The sequence below is a fragment of the Heterodontus francisci genome, chromosome 38 (assembly GCF_036365525.1).
Source record: "Heterodontus francisci isolate sHetFra1 chromosome 38, sHetFra1.hap1, whole genome shotgun sequence".
In the NCBI taxonomy this organism is placed as follows: Eukaryota; Metazoa; Chordata; class Chondrichthyes; order Heterodontiformes; family Heterodontidae; genus Heterodontus; species Heterodontus francisci.
Window position 1 is genome coordinate 38,148,712 of NC_090408.1, and position 17,976 is coordinate 38,166,687.

Sequence of the window (17,976 nt, forward strand, 5' to 3'; positions counted from 1 at the left end):
GTGCTAAGAAGGGTTTTGTTAGAGCCAACAAGGAGAAACTGTCTCCACTCGCAGGACTCTCAGTAACCAGAGGACACAGATTTAAGATAATTGATGAAAGAACCAGAGGGGGAGACTTTATTTTCCACAGCGAGTTGTTACGATCGGAAATGCACCAGCTCAGTGGCTGGTGGAAGCAGATTCAATAGTAACTTTCAAAAAAGGATTTGATAAATACTTGTAAAGGAATGATGTCCAAGGCTCTGGGGAAACATGAAGGCAGTGGGGCCAATTGCATAGTTCTTTCAAAGGACCAGCAGAGGCATGATAGGCTGAATGGCCTCCTTCTGTGCTATAATATGTAAACTAAAATGTAGAAATTCACTTTTATCCGTTCACATCACCCAATGGTATTGTTGAAACTGAAACATGGATGACGATGTCAATTCCAGCAGATTGTGGGACACAGTAAAGTGGAACTTGATCCCATCCTCTGTTTAAATCACTACAACTGTCAATAATCAGATTGCAACACCTCCATTGGGCAGGAGCAAGCAAGCCACATGTAGCTGAGACTTGTCCCACCCAACAATAATTATCCTTAATCACAGCTGGGATCAGAAACCAAGCTCTTTCACCAGTAGCATAGCCACAAATCCACAGTGCTTCCCAAAATAACCAAACAGTATGGAATTATCTTAGGAGATTCCCTTTTCTTCGAAGCAATTATAAGTATTTTTTATTTTCCTGGGATGCTCTAGTGCTCACTAACCTACATTGGCTCCCAGTCCAGCCACACCTCAGTTTTAACAATCTCATTCTCGTTTCCAAATCCCTGTTTGGTCTCACCCTTCCCTGTCCCTGAAACCTCCTCCAGCACTACAACCCCCTGAGATCTCTGCTCTCCTCCAATTTTGGCCTCTTGCACATTCACAATTTTAATTCTTCTCCCATTGGTGGCCATGCTTTCAGCTGGCGAGGTCCTAACCTCTGGAATTCCCTCCCTAAAGGGCCTCCCGTCTCTGGACTCCCTCTGATTGTCTCCTGCCTATTCCTCATTTACTACCAGAATATATGTATCCTAATCTTGCAACATAACCAGGCCTATATAACCCGAGTAAATAAAAGCAAAATACTGCGGATGCTGGAAATCTGAAACAAAAACAAGAAATGCTGGATTCACTCAGCAGGTCTGGCAGCATCTGTGGAAAGAGAAGCAGAGTTAACGTTTCGGGTCAGTGACCCTTCTTCGGAAGAAGGGTCACTGACCCGAAACATTAACTCTGCTTCTCTTTCCACAGATGCTGCCAGACCTGCTGAGTGAATCCAGCATTTCTTATGTGTGCTATATAACCCGAGTGTTCCCTCTGTCCTTCATATGTGCATTTTGGCGGCTACTATAGTCCCAAGCCCATGACTTCTATTTCCACTTTTTTCTCCCCCTTTTTGACCTATTTTCTCTTTACCCTTCCTAAGCCATGCCTCCTTTCATTTCTACCCTCTGGTACTGTGCCCTCCAAAATGCCTCCCCCAATTCTTCAGTACTCTTTGAACTTCCTACTCTCCTGCCACCATCCCAGTCTTGAAGTCCTCTGAAATAAGACTACAGCTTCCCTCTGTGCCTCTCTTGGCATCCTCCAAAGGGCCCATCGAGGCACTCAGTGCTGCCTCCTTACGAGCAGCAACCTCCAACTATCCCATCCTACTCTCTCACTGACCTTCTCACACAGGGGGCTAATATTTCCTGACCTTCCCATCCGACTCACCCCTCCCTGCCAGCAGAACTGCTCTCATTGCCCCTGTTCGCATCTCTCTCCAGAATGTCTGTTCACTTATGAAGAAGGCCTTTGCCATTCATGACCTTACTCTGGATGATTGCAGCAACATCATGGCCTTGACGGAAACCTGGCTAAGTGCTGATGACACCTTCCACTTAAGTGAAGATTCCCCGTCTGGCTATACCTTCCCACCACTTGCCCTGCCTAGACCGTCATGGTGGTGGTGTGGCTCTTATCACCAAATCACATCTTAGTCTGTTCTCTTACTCCCCTGCCCTTTCTCCTCCTTTGAGAATCTCACCTTGTTCCACATCTTTCATTTAAAATCCTCATTCTCTACCACCCACCCAAGTAACATAAAAACATTTCTCATCAAGACATCTTCACTACTTTTCTCCCTCAGTCTCTACAACTTCTCATCATTTGTGGTTTCAACCTCCATCTCAATTCATCATTCTCTCTCTTCTCTGAGTTCACTGCCCTGATATCATGCCTTAATTCCTCCCTCCATATAAACTTCCCAATCTATATGCACGGCCACCCCCTTTACCTTGCCATCTCACATGGCCTCGTCACTCCCAGTGTGTTAATCACAGATATGTCCATCTCCGATCACTTCGTTGCATCGATCTCCACCCACATTCCTCTTCCCCCTCCCAACCGCACTTTCCTCTGTATCTGCCTCTGGAAAATACAATCTCCCAGTTCACTTACAAGTGCATTTTCAAAGTCCTTCCATTCACCATAACATTTTTGCAACTACTGATCGCAACCACACTCTCAATTTCACCTCTCATCCCCATTAAAACCATTACTCTCTCACCCTGTTTGTTTTTCCTTGCATGGCCCTCATCTCTGCTCCCTTAAGTCCAAGGAACGTTGACGTGAACGGTTATGGCGGACAACTGGTTTAGCCAATCATCGCCAGATCTGGCTGGACTGCATCAAACACTATCAGGTCCTGTTTTCATCTGCCAAAATTCCTCAATATTCCAGGATCATCGTGGAATGCAAAGATAACCTCAGGTTTCTTTTCTCTACTGAAAACTGTCTTCTTAAACCCATTTCCTCTGTTTTCTCCACCCTCACCTCAAACAATGTGCGAGGAGCTCATGAACCTCTTTGTCACTAAGTTTGAAACCATTCAGCTGCCTCTGCGTTTCCCTCCCTTGCCCTTGCCCTTGCCCACTAGGCCGAACATCCTCTAAGGTTCAGCCTGTCCTACACCTGAACTCACATCTTTCTCTAGTTTGTCTCCTATCTCCCCTTACGCCTTCTCTGAGCTCATCTTGTCAATCAGACACACCTCCCCTCCCTCAACCCTATTTCCACTAAACTGCTGACCATCTAACTTCCCTTCCTGGTCCTCATGTTAGCCGATATTATTAACGGTTCTCTCTCCTCAAGTACGGTCCCTCTCTCCTTCAAATCTACTGTCATCACCCCTCTCCTCTAAAAACAAACCTTGGCCCTTTCGTCCTTGCAAACTACTGCTCTATCTCCAACCTCCCTTTCCTCTCCAAAGTCCTTGAATGTGCCATCACCTCCCAAATCTGTGCCCATCTTTCCCAGAACTCCACGTTTGACTCCCTCCAATCAGGTTGACGCCCCTATCACAGTACAGAAACGGCGCTTAGCAAAGTCACAAATTACATCCAATGTGACTGTGACAAAGGTAAACTTTTCTTCCTCGTCCTTCTCGACCTGTCTGCAGCCTTTGACATGATCGACCACATCATCCTCCTCCAACACTTCTCCACTGTTGTATTTCTGGATGGGACTGCATTCGGCTGGTTCCATTCTTATCTACCTAGTCATAGCCAGAGAATCACTTGCAATGTCTTCTCTTGCCGCTCCCGCACCGTTACTTCTGGTGTCCCCCAATGATTCATCCTCAGCCCCCTTCTATCTCTCATTTACATACTGCAACATCATCCAAAAGTGCAGCATCAGTTTCCACATGTAAGCTGATGACACCCAGCTCTACTGCACCACGACCTCTCTTGACCCCTCCACTGTCTCTACATTATCACACTGCTTGACCAACATCCACTAACGGATGAGCAACAATTTCCTCCAATGAATTATTGGGAAGACTGAATTCATTGTTTCGGTCCCCACTGTAACCTCCATTCTCTAACCACCGATTCTATCCCTCTTCCAGGCAACTATCTGTAGCCGAACCAAACTGTTCGCAACCTCAATGTTGTATTTGAGGTAAGTTTCCAATCACATATCTGCACCATCACTCAGGTCATCTATTTCCACCTCTGTAACATCACCTGATTTACCCCCTGCCTCAGCTCATCTGCTGCTGAAACCCTCATCCATGCCTTGTTATTGTTATATCTAGACTGGATTATTCCACTCGCTCCTGGTTGATCTTCTGTCTTCCAATCTCTGTAAATTTGAAGTCATCTAAAACTTTGCTGCCTGTGTCCTTATTTGCATCAAGTCCCATTTACCCATCACCCCTGTCCTCACTGACCTACATTGGCTGCTGGTTAAGCAACGCCTCAATTTTAAAATTCTCAACTTTCTTTTCAAATCCCTCCATGGTCTTACTCCTCCCTATGTCCTCCAACACTACAACCCTCCAAGATGTCTGCATCCTCCAATTCTAGCCTTTTGTGCATCTCCAATTTGATCCCTCCACTATTCGCAGACATGCCTTCAACTTCCTGGGTCCTAAGCCACCCTAAACCTCTCCACTTCTCTACCTCTCTTTCCTCCTTTAGGATGCTCCTTAAAACCTACCTCTTTGACCAAGATTTTTGGGTCACCTGTCCTAATACCTTCTTATGAAGTTCAGCATCAAGTCTTGTTTGACAATGGCTCCTGTGACATTTTACTACATCAAAGGCACTATATAAATTCAAGTTGTTGTTACAATACTTTCATCATTTCATAAGCCACAGTTTGATGTCACATCCAACAGTGCAGCATTCCCTCATTACTGGATTGGGAAAGTCAGCCCATATCATTACCCACTGAGCCACAGCTGATGTTGCCGAGCGAGCAAGGAGGTGACAGAACCTGGGAATATATACACTCATGGAAAAAGGGAGATCGTCTTGAGGGAGTTAGGATTCTCAGGTGTACAGATATATTAAATATGAATAATGTTTAACACATTCATGCACCGAACAACAAGATATCACAGGATCATAAACATAAGTCATTGGCCCATCAAGATCATGGGGGGTCTGGGCAGTGTAGATCGGGAGAAACTGTTCCCATTGGCAGAAGGATCCAGAACCAGAGGACACCGATTTAAGGTGAATGGCAAAAGAAGCAACACCGAAATGAGGAAAAGCTTTTTTACGCAGTGAGTGGTTAGGATCTGGAATGCACTGCCTTTCCAAAGAGAATTGGACAATTATCTGGAGAAAAAAATGTATCGGGCTACAGGGGAAATGTGGTGGAATGGGAGTAGGTGAAGTGCATGGATATGACGGGCCAAATGGTCTCCTTCTGTGCTGTAACTATTCTATTCTATGATTGAATGAGGCTGCAACGGATCCTTCGAAGAGCAGTCAAGTTAGTCCGACTCCCCTGCTCTTGCCCTGCAATTTTTTTCTTCATTTAAGTATTTATCCAATTGCTTTTTGAGTCTACTATTGAATCTTTATCTTCCACCCTTTCAGACCGTGCATTCCAAACCCTAAACACTCATCGTATCAAAAATGTTTTTCCCTGTGTCACCTCTAGTCTTTTTGCCAATCACCTTAAATCAGTGCCCTCTGGTTATCGACCCTTCAGCCATTGGAAACAGTTTCTCTTTCTTTACTCTATCTAAACCCTTCATGATTTTAAACAGCTCTATCAAATCTCCTCAGCCTCTCTGCTCTAAGCAGCACAGCTCCTGCTGCTCCAGTTGTTGACTTACCCACAGCAGAAGGAAGGTTTGATTATACAGAGGTCACTGAATGTGTCGAGCAAGGGAGCAGTGGAGACAGGCAATGCTGTTCATTTCAAAAAGGAGCCAGATCGATAGTTGCCAGAGAAATTGAGTGAGAGATTTAAGAGCTGGGACCAGACACACTGACAGCAGCAATCTCTTTTGATCCTCTGCATTCCTCTAGTCCTCACGTCAAGTTCACACCGGCACACTTGGGATAATTTTCTCAGGCTGGATGAATTTCCAAACATTGAATGTTGTTCCAGTTCCCAGCACATACTCTATTCAACAAAAATGTCAAACACCACTGGAAATAAGGGATAACAATGAATGGTTGAAACAGCAGGAAAACACAGACCAAGATACACAGAGGGGGACACAGAGTGAGGGGGACACAGCGAGGGATATACAGAGTGAGGTGTACACACAGTGAGGGTACATAGTGAGGGGACACACACAGTGTGCGGGTTCACATATTGAGGTCGCACAGAGTTGGGGGGGACAGTGTGAGGGGGGCACACAATGAGGAGACACAGTGAGCGGGACATACAGTGTGGGGTATGCACAGTGTGGGGGTACACACGGAGAGGGGTACACACAGTGAGGGTGCACAGAGTGGGGGGGGACAGAGTGAGGGGGGCATACCGTGAGGGGACACAATGGGGGAACCCTGTAGTGGGGGGAGGGGGTTATACACAATGAGGGGGACATGCGGTGAGGGATACAAAATTTCTTGGTAAGTTATTTATGTGAAATAATGGTTTCTGTTACCATTCTAATGCTCAGAATTATTTCCTTTGGGTTGCCGTGTATTTACACAGCTGAGACCATGGAGTTCAATATCTTTTTTGGAAATATATCTTTCAGCTTCTAAGTTAGCTTCAGATGCCAAGCACAAACTATTTATAAGATGCAAAGCCTAATGCTGCCCTGAACTCTCTCAGTGGGAAACCTGTTGATCCAAACTGTGCTGGAAAGTTAACTTCTGTTTTAATCTGAGGAAGTTTCCCAATGAGGAATTGGATTTAGGTTTTATTTTACAGTGGATTGGCCTCAGTCTGGTTTACAAAATAGGAACATTTTTCCTTGGGATGAAACTTAAAGGGAAACTGCAGCTGTTTTATCAAGATGTCTCGTTGACATATATTACATTAGAAACAGGAGCAGGAATAGTCTGTAGAACCCCTCAAGTCTGCTCTGCCATTTACTAAGATCATGACTGGCCCTTTGCATCCATTGCACTTTCCTGCCCTGTCTCCATATCCCTTTGGTTCCTTTAGTGCTTGAAAATCTATCGATCTCTACAACTGAGCATCCACAGCTCTCTGGGGTAGAGAATTCCACAACCCTCTGAATGAAGAATTTTTTTCTGCCACTCAGTTTGAAATAGCTGATCCCTTATCCTGAAATTATGACCCCCCCCCCCCCCCACCGCCACCCCCGTTCTAAACTCTTCAGCCAGAAGAAACAGCCTTCTAGCATCTACTCTGTCACGCCCTCTCAGAATCTGATACATTTTACTGCTGCAATTACACCTTCGTTACACATGCCTGGTTGGGCCCTGGTTTTAAAGGGGACCGGTACGGATTGTGTGAGCCCCAAAGTGGATGGTGAACCCAGGGAATCTGGGGATCTGGAGCCACGGCCGTCACCAAACGTTTTCTCAGTGACCTGTTGGAACCCAGCCAGATCCACTTAGCTACTCAATGCAGCAGGTTAGCATTGGGACAAGGTGAGAAGGCAGCAAAAGCAGAAGAAGACAAAGTCGCTGCCCTCATTTTAACTGTCCTGCACCCTATCCCGGATTCAGCCAATCAGTGGGGGGAAAGGTTAAAATCGGGCCAATTGTGGCAAATTGTGGGTGGCACAGTGGCGCAGTGGTTAGCACCGCAGCCTCACAGCTCCAGCGACACGGGTTCAGTTCTGGGTACTGCCTATGTGGAGTTTGCAAGCTCTCCCTGTGACCACGTGGGTTTCCGCCGGGTGCTCCGGTTTCCTCCCACAGCCAAAGACTTGCAGGTTGATAGTTAAATTTGCCATTATAAATTGCCGCTAGTATAGGTAGGTGGTAGGGGAACTGGGGATGTGGTAGGAATATGGGATTAATGTAGGATTAGTATAAATGGATGGTTGATGGTCGGCACAGACTCAGTGGGCCGAAGGGCCTGTTTCAGTGCTGTATCTCTAAATAAAATAAATGAATACATATAAAATCCATGTAGGTGCTGATTTTTCAGCCTGACACTGCTGCAATGAGAGTTCCTGCTCTCTCTTGGCTAAAAGAGTTTCTATCCGAGATGTGTCTCCATGTCCATTGAGAATTGGGCTAAAAGCACCCAAATTCATTTCATGTCATTACTTTGAAGCAGCTCCCGTTATAATTTTTGTTCCAGCCTAGGCTCTCTTTAATAAATAGATATGAATTCCGTATTCTGATGGGCAATACTCTAGTTGAGCTACCAAAATGCTGGGATTTTTTTAACCTTCTATGCTAAATTATGTGCTCATTGAGATGAGGAATAGAGCCTTTTCCTAATTTAGACACTCAATGTCACCATCAGGCACAGTGAAGTCAAACACAGCACAGCAAAATACATAGAGAAACTCCCACTACAACATGTCTCAGTAAACCTCAGAAGTTGTCCTTTACCACATCAGTGAGACAATTTTCCAATTCCCACACTAACTGTCTCAGAGTGCAACTGCTAATTGCAACCAAATTAGGGGAATGGCAATGAGAATTTAGCTTCATGTTATCCGAATGCACCGTTTAATGTTTATTTATTTAGAGATACAGCACTGAAACAGGCCCTTCGGCCCACCGAGTCTGTGTCGACCATCAACCACCCATTTAAACTAATCCTACATTAATCCCATATTCCTACCACATCCCCACCTTCCCTCCATTCCCCTACCACCTACCTACACTAGGGGCAATTTATAATGGCCAATTTACCTATCAACCTGCAAGTCTTTGGCTGTGGGAGGAAACTGGAGCACCCGGAGGAAACCCACGCAGACACAGGGAGAACTTGCAAACTCCACACAGGCAGTACCCAGAATCGAACCCAGGTCGCTGGAGCTGTGAGGCTGCGGTGCTAACCACTGCGCCACTGTGCCGCCCCCACTGTGCCATTGTGCCGCCTCATTTCAACTTTGAATTGTATAAAACGGACAATATACCAGGCACTCATCATGGCAGTGTTTATTTGCAACACAAATGGGATGGACTAGCATTCTGGAACCACTCAACAGGTCTGGCAGCATCTGTGGACAGAGAAGCAGAGTTAACGTTTCGGGTCAGTGACCCGGAGGGTTCCAAAGAAGGATCACTGACCCGAAACGTTAACTCTGCTTCTCTTTCCACAGATGCTGCCAGACCTGCTGAGTGGTTCCAGCATTTCTTGTTTTTATTTCAGATTTCCAGCATCTGCAGTATTTTGCTTTTATTATATGGACTAGCATTCTGATTGGTTCCCTTGGAGAATAAGACACACCTAACAGTTTGTCTGGAATGTGTAATTTGACCCTGCTTGCTCTAGAGTAATTCAAGGTCTCTGATTGTGTAATTTGATCCAGTTATGGTCAGGCAGACTCCAAAGCTGACAGTGCTGACACCATTGCTTTCAGAGAACAGACAGGTCTCACACTCCCGAGTGCAGATAGGACGGGGTGAGGGATGGAGAGATCTCAATTTAGGCAGGAGAACATATTGCTGAACCCGGAGCCAATGTGGATCAGCGAAAGCAGGCGCGATGTTAAACAGGACTAGTTACGAATTAGGAGCACAGTTTGTGATGAGCTCTAGTTCATTGAGGGTGAAAGATGAAGGTTGACCAGGAGAACATTGCAATAGTCAAGTCTGGCAAATCACAAATGAATGTACTGTAATGCATCAAAAACAAGAAATGCTGGAATCACTCAGCAGGTCTGGCAGCATCTGTGGAAAGAGAAGCAGAGTTAACGTTTCGGGTCAGTGACCCTTCTTCGGAACTGACAAATATTAGAAAAGTCACAGATTATAAACAAGTGAGGTGGGGGTGGGGCAAGAGATAACAAAGGAGACGCTATGTGGCCTTGTCCAATCTACACCTTCTCCTTTGTTATCTCTTGCCCCACCCCCACCTCACTTGTTTATAATCTGTGACTTTTCTAATATTTGTCAGTTCCGAAGAAGGGTCACTGACCCGAAACGTTAACTCTGCTTCTCTTTCCACAGATGCTGCCAGACCTGCTGAGTAATTCCAGCATTTCTTGTTTTTGTTTCAGATTTCCAGCATCCGCAGTATTTTGCTTTTATTGTACTGTAATGCATGTTGGTAGGAACATAGAATATGCTCGGAGAACAACCCCAGTTTCTCCAGTCTCCTTGTAACTGAAGTCTTTCATCCCTGGAACCATTTTATTTATTTATTTAGAGATACAGCACTGAAACAGGCCCTTCGGCCCACTGAGTCTGTGCCGACCATCAACCACCCATTTATACTAATCCTACACTAATTCCATATTCCTACCACATCCCCACCTGTCCCTATATTTCCCTACCACCTACCTATACTAGGGACAATTTATAATGGCCAATTAACCTATCAACCTTCAAGTCTTTGGCTGTGGGAGGAAACCGGAGCACCTGGTGGAAACCCACATGGTCACAGGGAGAACTTGAAAACTCTGCACAGGCAGTACCCAGAATCAAACCCGGGTCCCTGGAGCTGTGAGGCTGCGGTGCTAACCACTGCGCCACTGTGCCGCCACTGTGTCTCTTCTGCACCCTCTCCAAGGCCTTGACATCCTTCCTAAAATGTGGTGCCCAGACTTGGCCACAATACCCCAGCTGAAGTCTAACTAGCGTTTATAAAGGTTTAGCTTAACTTCCTTGCTTTTGTACTCTATCCTTCTTTAAAGCCAATGATCCTGTATGCCTTTTGACAGCCTGCTCACCATGTCCTGCCACCTTCAGAGACTTGTCTACCTACAACCGCAGGTCTCTCTGCACCCCTTCAAAAATTGCACCATTTAGTTTATAATGCCTCTCTTCAATCCTCCTAGTTCTCCCCCACGCACCCCACCCCCCGAGTTCCAGACCTTACCCCTGAGTTCCCCTCTCTCCACCCTGAGTTCCAGGCCTTTGCTCTCTGCCCTCACCAGTTCCATTCAAGAGAAACGTCTTTACCTAGAGAGTAATGAGAATCTGGAACTCACTACCACAAAGACTAGTTGAGGTGAATAGCATAGATGCATTTAAATGGAAGCTAAATAATCACATGAGGGGAAAAGGAAGATAAGGCTATGCTGATAGAGATGAGGTAGGGTAGGAGGAGACGCATGTGGAGCATAAACACTAGTATGGACCAGATGGGCCAAATGGCCTGTTTCTGTGCTGTAAATTCTGTGTAACATTTTCTCATGATTTTAGATGTATCTGTTTTTATTTTCTTGCTCTGTGCCAGGCTTCTAGTTGGTGCACCATGGGCTGGTGTTGGAAAGAAGAAGACTGGGGATGTGTACCGGTGTCCGGTGAAAAACCAGACAAGCTATGGATGTGGGAAGCTTAACCTCGGTATTGTATTCTTTGTTATGTCACTGACTCGTGCGTTGGGAAAAAAATCCCTCTTTGAAATGAATGACCGAGTAACTTTGCATGGTTTCAATTCTCAATCACCGGGCTGCACAAGGGAGGTGGACATCAGTTTGCAAAGGCTGAAAGTACATGAGGCTCACTCTTAGCTCCAGTAATGTGAGCTTGTTTCCCTCAAAGGGATTATGAGTAAGTGCGCCACATCATGAGGCACAAAACCACCTAAAGATCCCAGATTTAATTATTTGTCCCATCTGTTAAGATGTTAGAATTGATCTCAGTGGCCAAAGGCTACAAGGGGAGGCAAAATTAGCTGTCCTGTTATTCTCTGCCAAAAAGTACACTTGGTGAGGCCAGCCACAGTCGAATAGTCTATCAGCAGCGCTATCTATGCAGTGATGAGTGGTCACTTGGATGGGTTACTTTTAATATGAGACACGTGAGCTGGATAAAATAAATTTGTTAGTTGAGCAAAACATACATGATAAAGCATATTTATTGCATCTCCCACAGATATAATACTCTAATAATACTAAATAAAAATGATTGAAGAAGTTTCTAATCATTTGGTTCACAAAATAATTAAACTGATTTTTATATTTAAGTTAATATTCAAGTCACTATTATTGTCTAACCATATCCCTGGGTGAGAGAGTGGGGAGAAAATTGGAATTAAAAAGAGACTTGGGACAAGATCGGTTTAAAGCAAACCTAATCTAATCAAGGCTTATCTAATCTCCTGCTAATTCATTCACACAAGGAAGAGTATCCCTCCCTTTCGTGTCGGAGCATAAAGACAATATGCGGCTTGGAATGACTTTAACCAGTAACGCCAAAGATCACTCCTTTGTGGTAAGCAATGGTCTTTTAAAATGTTATTTTAAGGAAGGAAGATACTTGCACTTATATTGTACCTTTCACATACTCAGGAAATGCCAGAGAATAACTTTGAAGTGCAGTCACTGTTGTTATGTAGGAAGTGCAGCAGCTAATTTTCATGCAGCAAGCTCCCACAAACAGTGAGTAGATACATGACCAGTTCAGCGGTTTCAGTGATGTTGATTGAGAGATGAATGTTGACAGGACACTGGCCTCCTTTGGTGCTCTTCGGAACAGTGCAGTAGTTCATTTACATCCATCTGCGAGGGCAGATGCAGCCTCCGTACAACGTCTCATCCAAAAGTCAGCACCTCCAACCGTGCAGCACTCCCTCAGTACGCTACCTAAGTGGCAGCCCGGAATTTGTGCTCAAGTCTCTGGAGTGGGACTTGAACCCACAAACTTCTGACGCAGAAGTAAAAATCCTCTCAGTCAAGCTGACATTCTAAATAGTTGCAGTCACAGAAAATACCAAATGCGGTAAACTGCAGCATCCATTGTATCCCACTTGATACAAACATCAAAGGCTTGGGTGGACAAAGAATTTTGGTGGCAGGTGATGCAGCATCTTTCCACCTCAATACTCATCAAGAAAATCGAGTCCTGAAAGTCTCCTTTGCACTGCAGAACTAAATCATGCCAAAAGCCCCTCCTATTTAGTAGTCACACTCGATTGCACCTTGTTGTATAGACAGCATCTCCAGAATATCGGGAAGAAACTATAGAGTAAGGTCAACCTGATCTAGAAATGTGGTGCATCCACATGGGGAGCCAATGCTCAGACCCTCTGTATGGCATCTTGCCCTGGTGTACTGTACAGCAGAGTATTGCTCTGGCATGGCTATCAGATCAAATCCACTAACGTACAGCTGAATTTTACTGTGAGAATTATCACTGGCAGTTTTACAAATGCCAACACCCTGGCTGCCTGTCCTTGCAAACATCTCACTACCACAATGAGACCAGAAATATGCCGTCTCCAGAGATTACAAGTGTTACATCGGTAAAGACAAGCCGATCCAGACTAACCACCCGTCTCAAATATTGAAGGCTATTTTGGACCGTCACTGAAGCCCTTCAGTGATCTCCTCTCAGCCCTGATGACCAGTGGCTTAATGCTTGGAATAACTGTGACATTCCAAATGGATCCCTTATAGAGGGCCCCACAGTACAATCTGAAAGATCAAACGTTGCCAGCAAACAGTGGACAACCAGCCACTGCCTCAGAACCAGTCGTGGTAGATGCTGCCACTTCTGTGTAAATGGAAGATTAAGGCATCCCCATGACACAACTGCGGAGCTCCTAATCAGACCCTGGAGCACATTATCGAACAGTGTCCTCAAAGGAAATTCACAGGCAGTTTACAAGATATCTGCACTATTACACTGGAAGCTTTGGCCTGGATATCTGGCTTAGATATTAATTTGCTTTTTGCTACTACCTATGACAGAAGAAATACAGCATCCATTAGCAATGCTTTTAGGATCAAAATACATCTGTTACTGTGGTATTTATTATCTTTTGTTAGACAGTAATTACGCTATGGGTTAAACTATGATTCAGCATTTCCAACATAAGGCTTCCTGCAATGGCAGTGCTAATGGGGATTAAAGCTTAGAGGTCATCATACCCGATCTCAGCCTACACAATTTCCCATCCATTAATTTTATTGCTACGGGAAATCCATGCTACATTAAGCATGTTCTTTATCAGGCACATCTGTCTGTACAAGCCTTCCAGCTGTTCAAAATGCTGCTTAGTGTTGAGCAGTGCTCCTTTCAGACTAAACAAATGGGGCTAAATTAGTGTCATGGAATTAATTACACAAAGTAATGGGACCAGGTAGCAGGAGACGAAAAGCGACTGATTAATCACTCAATTACAGTGGTAGCAGCACTGGGAACGGGCTGTAAGAATCAGCCAGTTATATAGAATCAATTGGGTTACTGGCCACAATTGAACCATACTAGGGGAGGGCTTTATTTGACCACTAGGGTAGGGGTGGAATCACAGCAGGGTCCTGACCCTATCCCCGGCCAATATCCAAGTCAGATCTGCCTTCCTTGGGATGAGACATCAAGTCCAGGTCCTGCTTGGGTTGGTGTTACGAAGTCCAGGGCATTACTCAAGTAGGGAGCTCTTCCAATGACCAGGACCAACGTTCAACTCTCAATCAACAGCACTGCAAATAACATGTTTAACCAGTCACCCCTCTTGTTGATGTTTGTGGGACTTGCAGTTGTAAAAGCAGCTGCCTTTTTGCCTCCATATCTAAAGTCACTGCACTTGAAAACTCACTGGGTAGATCTTGGTGCAACGCTGTGAAATGGGTCATGGCCAGTCAGCAGTCTCTCCCAAGCATAATTGCCATTGAAGTCATTGGGAGAGACCTGAAACATGCTGTGGACTCGCCATCACTTGTGTTACACTATCACACAAAGTCGAGATCTACCTCAGTGTGTGACAGGCTTTTCAGAGGTTCTGTGATACAGTGATATCAAAAGGCAAGTGTTCCTATATATTATGTCTTTCAAAGGGACTGCTTTTAAAAGACAAAATGAAAAAACATTGTTGTGAACAACGACAAATGAGGCTCATCGCTTTACAATTATTCCTTTATTCCTGAGGTGCTTCTCTTTTAACAAAGCAGTCGCGCCAATGAAATTCTCTCCAGTGTTTTTTCCTACCCTTAAAGTGCTGACCCTTCTTAGACTTACAGTTCTACCAGTGTCAGCTGCACTCTAGCATTGTGCCCAAGTGACTATACTTCCTGTGTAAGTCTTGAGAGGGAATGTTGGAGGGCTAATCCACCACTGAGTGCGTCACTGCCAAGCCCAATCCCAACCTCATCCCAACACCCACGTGATTTCCGGTCGGAGTCACTGGAGAAACAATCAGGACCTGAAAAAATCCTGCCTGAAATTTCCTATCCCTGGCCCAAAGCTAAATGTAACAGCTCGAGCCAGAGTGGCTGTGACAGCAGCCAATGCAGCAGTGACTGGAGGTTGAAGCTGGGACATTGTGCCTCAGTGCCACCTCGGGTCCTGCCTTCACTAATGGACCCATCGGGAAGCGGTTAAGAATTTATTTTCCAAAAGTCCGGTTGACTTCAAAGCAGGTCTATTCTTTCCATCCGCTTCTGGTGCAATTTTGTTTTAATGAATATTTATTTAAACTGCCAGAGTTCCTGGATCTGACAGAGGAAGGCAGCTGAACTAACATCAGCTGATGCTATCCGAGATCCAGGGTGTTTCAGCTACGTGTGTGTTGGTTCAGTTCACTAGAGAAACTGGGATTGTTCTGCAGAGAAGGTTAAGAGGAGATTTAACAGAGGTGTTCAAAATTATTGGGGGTTTTGATGGAGTGGATTGGGAAAAACTATTTCCACTTGCAGGAGGGTCGGTAATCAAAGGACACAGATTTAAGAAAATTACCAAAAGAGCCAGTGGGCAGTTGAGGAGACTTCTTTTTACACAGCAAGTTGTTATAATCTGAAATGCGCTGCCTGAAAGGGCAGTGGGAGCAGTTTCAACAGTAACTTTGAAAATGGAATTGGATATATATTTGAAAAAGAAAATTTAGCAGGGCTATTGGGCGACAGCAGGGGAATGGGACGAATTGGATGGCTCTTTGAAAGAGCTAGCACAGTCATGGTGGGCAGAATAGCCTCCTTCTGTGCTGTACGATTCTCTGACTCTAATTCCCTTCTACTATTGAGTTCAATAACTCCTTCAAGCCGATCTAACCTGACAATATCAAGACTATTCACCATTTGAACAAAAATAAAAATGAACAGCGAAAAAAGTTTTGCATTTATATTGTGCCTTTCACTACCTCAAAGAGCTTTATAACTAATAACTTTTTTTTTAATGTCGGAAGCACAGCGGCCAATTTGCACACAACAAACTATCACGAACAGTAATCTGATAATGACCAGATAATCTGTTTTTTTTTGTGATTTCGATTGAGGGATAAATATTGGGCAGGACACTGAGGAGAACTCCCCCGCCCTTTGAAACAATGCCATAGGATCTCTTACATCTGGCCAAGAGAGCAGAGAGGGCCTCAGTTTAACACCTCATCTGAAACACAGCACCTCTGACAGTGCAGCATTCCCTCAGTACTGCAGTGGGCGTGTCAGCCTAGATTTTGGTGCTTAATCTCTGGAGTGGGACTTGAACCCCCAAACTTCTTACTTAGAAACAAGAGTGGTACCCACTGAGCCACAGCAGGCCTGAAGAGGTGTCCAGACTGGCCCTCACACTTTCCTAATTGGTTGATAGCTAAAAGGGACTCCGATGAGCAGACTCCATCTTTAAACAAAACTGATTTGCCATAATTAATAATGGCAAAAGTCTCCTCACCCGTTTGTTTCCTCACATTCTAGGGCTTTGGTGCATAATCCAGGGAATGGTTAGACCCCAGCTGAGATCAGATAAAACATAAAACCGAGGCCCCATCTCCCTGCTTCAGTAGGCATGAAAAGCTCCATTTATCACATTTAAATCAAAGCAAGGAGTTTAACCAATGTCCTGATCAACATTGCTCCCTCAACCAACACCCAAAACATCCATCCTATTGCTCTTTGTGGGATCTTGCTGTATAAACATTAGCTGTTGCATTCGCTTGCACAATTCCTCCAATTCTGGCTTGTTGCACATCCCTGATTCTAATCGCTCCTCCATTGGCAGCCGATCCTTCAGCTGCCTGGGCCCTAAACTCTGGAATTTCCTGGCTAAACCTCTCCACCTCTCTATTCTCCTTTATGACACTCTTTAAAACCTACCTGTTTGACCAAGCTTTTGGCCGCCTGTCCTAAAGTCTCTTTATGTGGCTCGGTGTGAAATCTTGTTTACTAAACAAGCGGACCTCCTTGGGGAAATTTTACAATATTAATGGCACTATATAAATGCAAGTTGTTGCTGTACTGAGAAAATCCGCGCTGTATTAACGGGTCTTAGCCGGGTTGGTTGACGATAGAGCTCGCTGGTCAAGAGAGAGGAACAATCAGTCAGGGTTCCTGTGCCTGATCACTAACCAGTCACTGGTGCTAAAAAGTGCCCATTAGGATCAGTCTGGACCATGCTGCCTCTTCACTGATCATATTAAAAACTGGCTATCTCTGGCGCTGACCTTTGGAAGTCTCTGTGTAGATGGGACTCCTCTTATCGAAAGCTGGCCATGGTCTCTGAATATCGATTTCCATATCATTTTTGAAGATTACTCCAGAATAAAATCACAGACTGGCAAATTCCTCCAAGCTGCTCCTGCTACACCCTGTTACTTCAGTGGGCATGCGGTTAAATTGCGGTTCTGACAAAGTAATGCCAGCCGAGGTGGGGGCTGGGGGATGGGGGCAGGACTGGCTCCGAGCCGTAGTGACCGAGGATGAAAAGAGAAGCAGGGCCAGATATGCCCAAACCGCGCAGCGTCCCCATCCCCTGCTCGTTTACACAAGGGCACGATTCCAAAGAGGCCCTGCTCTTATGAACTATTCTACATGTCTGGGTAGGAGCCAAAGGGAAGTCCTCAGCCTCGTGTAACCCTGCAGATTAAAAAAGAGGCTGACGTTCTCTTGCATTCAGCGACAGTCTGACAAGGGAGATTGCATTCTCTCGACCTTCCTCCTGGGGAATCACAATTCCCTGCATCTGTACAACTATTTCTCTCATTTCCTTTCTCTCTCTCACAAGCCAGAAAAAATAAGGCCTTGAAATTGAATCTATCCCAGCAGACATTGTATTGGTGAAAACCTTCCATAAAAACCACAGGCCTTAAACATTCAGGATACTGTCGACATTCACAATGATGTTTGTTATTTGTGTTTTGTTGCTCCAATGGGCATGTCTATTTATTTTGA

The 17,976-nt window shown here is 45.0% G+C and overlaps 1 protein-coding gene across 1 annotated transcript in view; it reads left to right on the plus strand.

Moving 5' to 3' along the window:
* Window positions 1-17,976, plus strand: part of itga11a (integrin, alpha 11a) — a 138,557-nt gene that overhangs the window by 44,153 nt on the left and 76,428 nt on the right. The window contains exons 3-4 of the mRNA XM_068018134.1: window positions 11,109-11,218; window positions 11,997-12,088. Of these exons, the coding sequence (XP_067874235.1) occupies window positions 11,109-11,218; window positions 11,997-12,088 (202 nt within the window). The remainder of the gene's footprint in view (window positions 1-11,108; window positions 11,219-11,996; window positions 12,089-17,976) is intronic.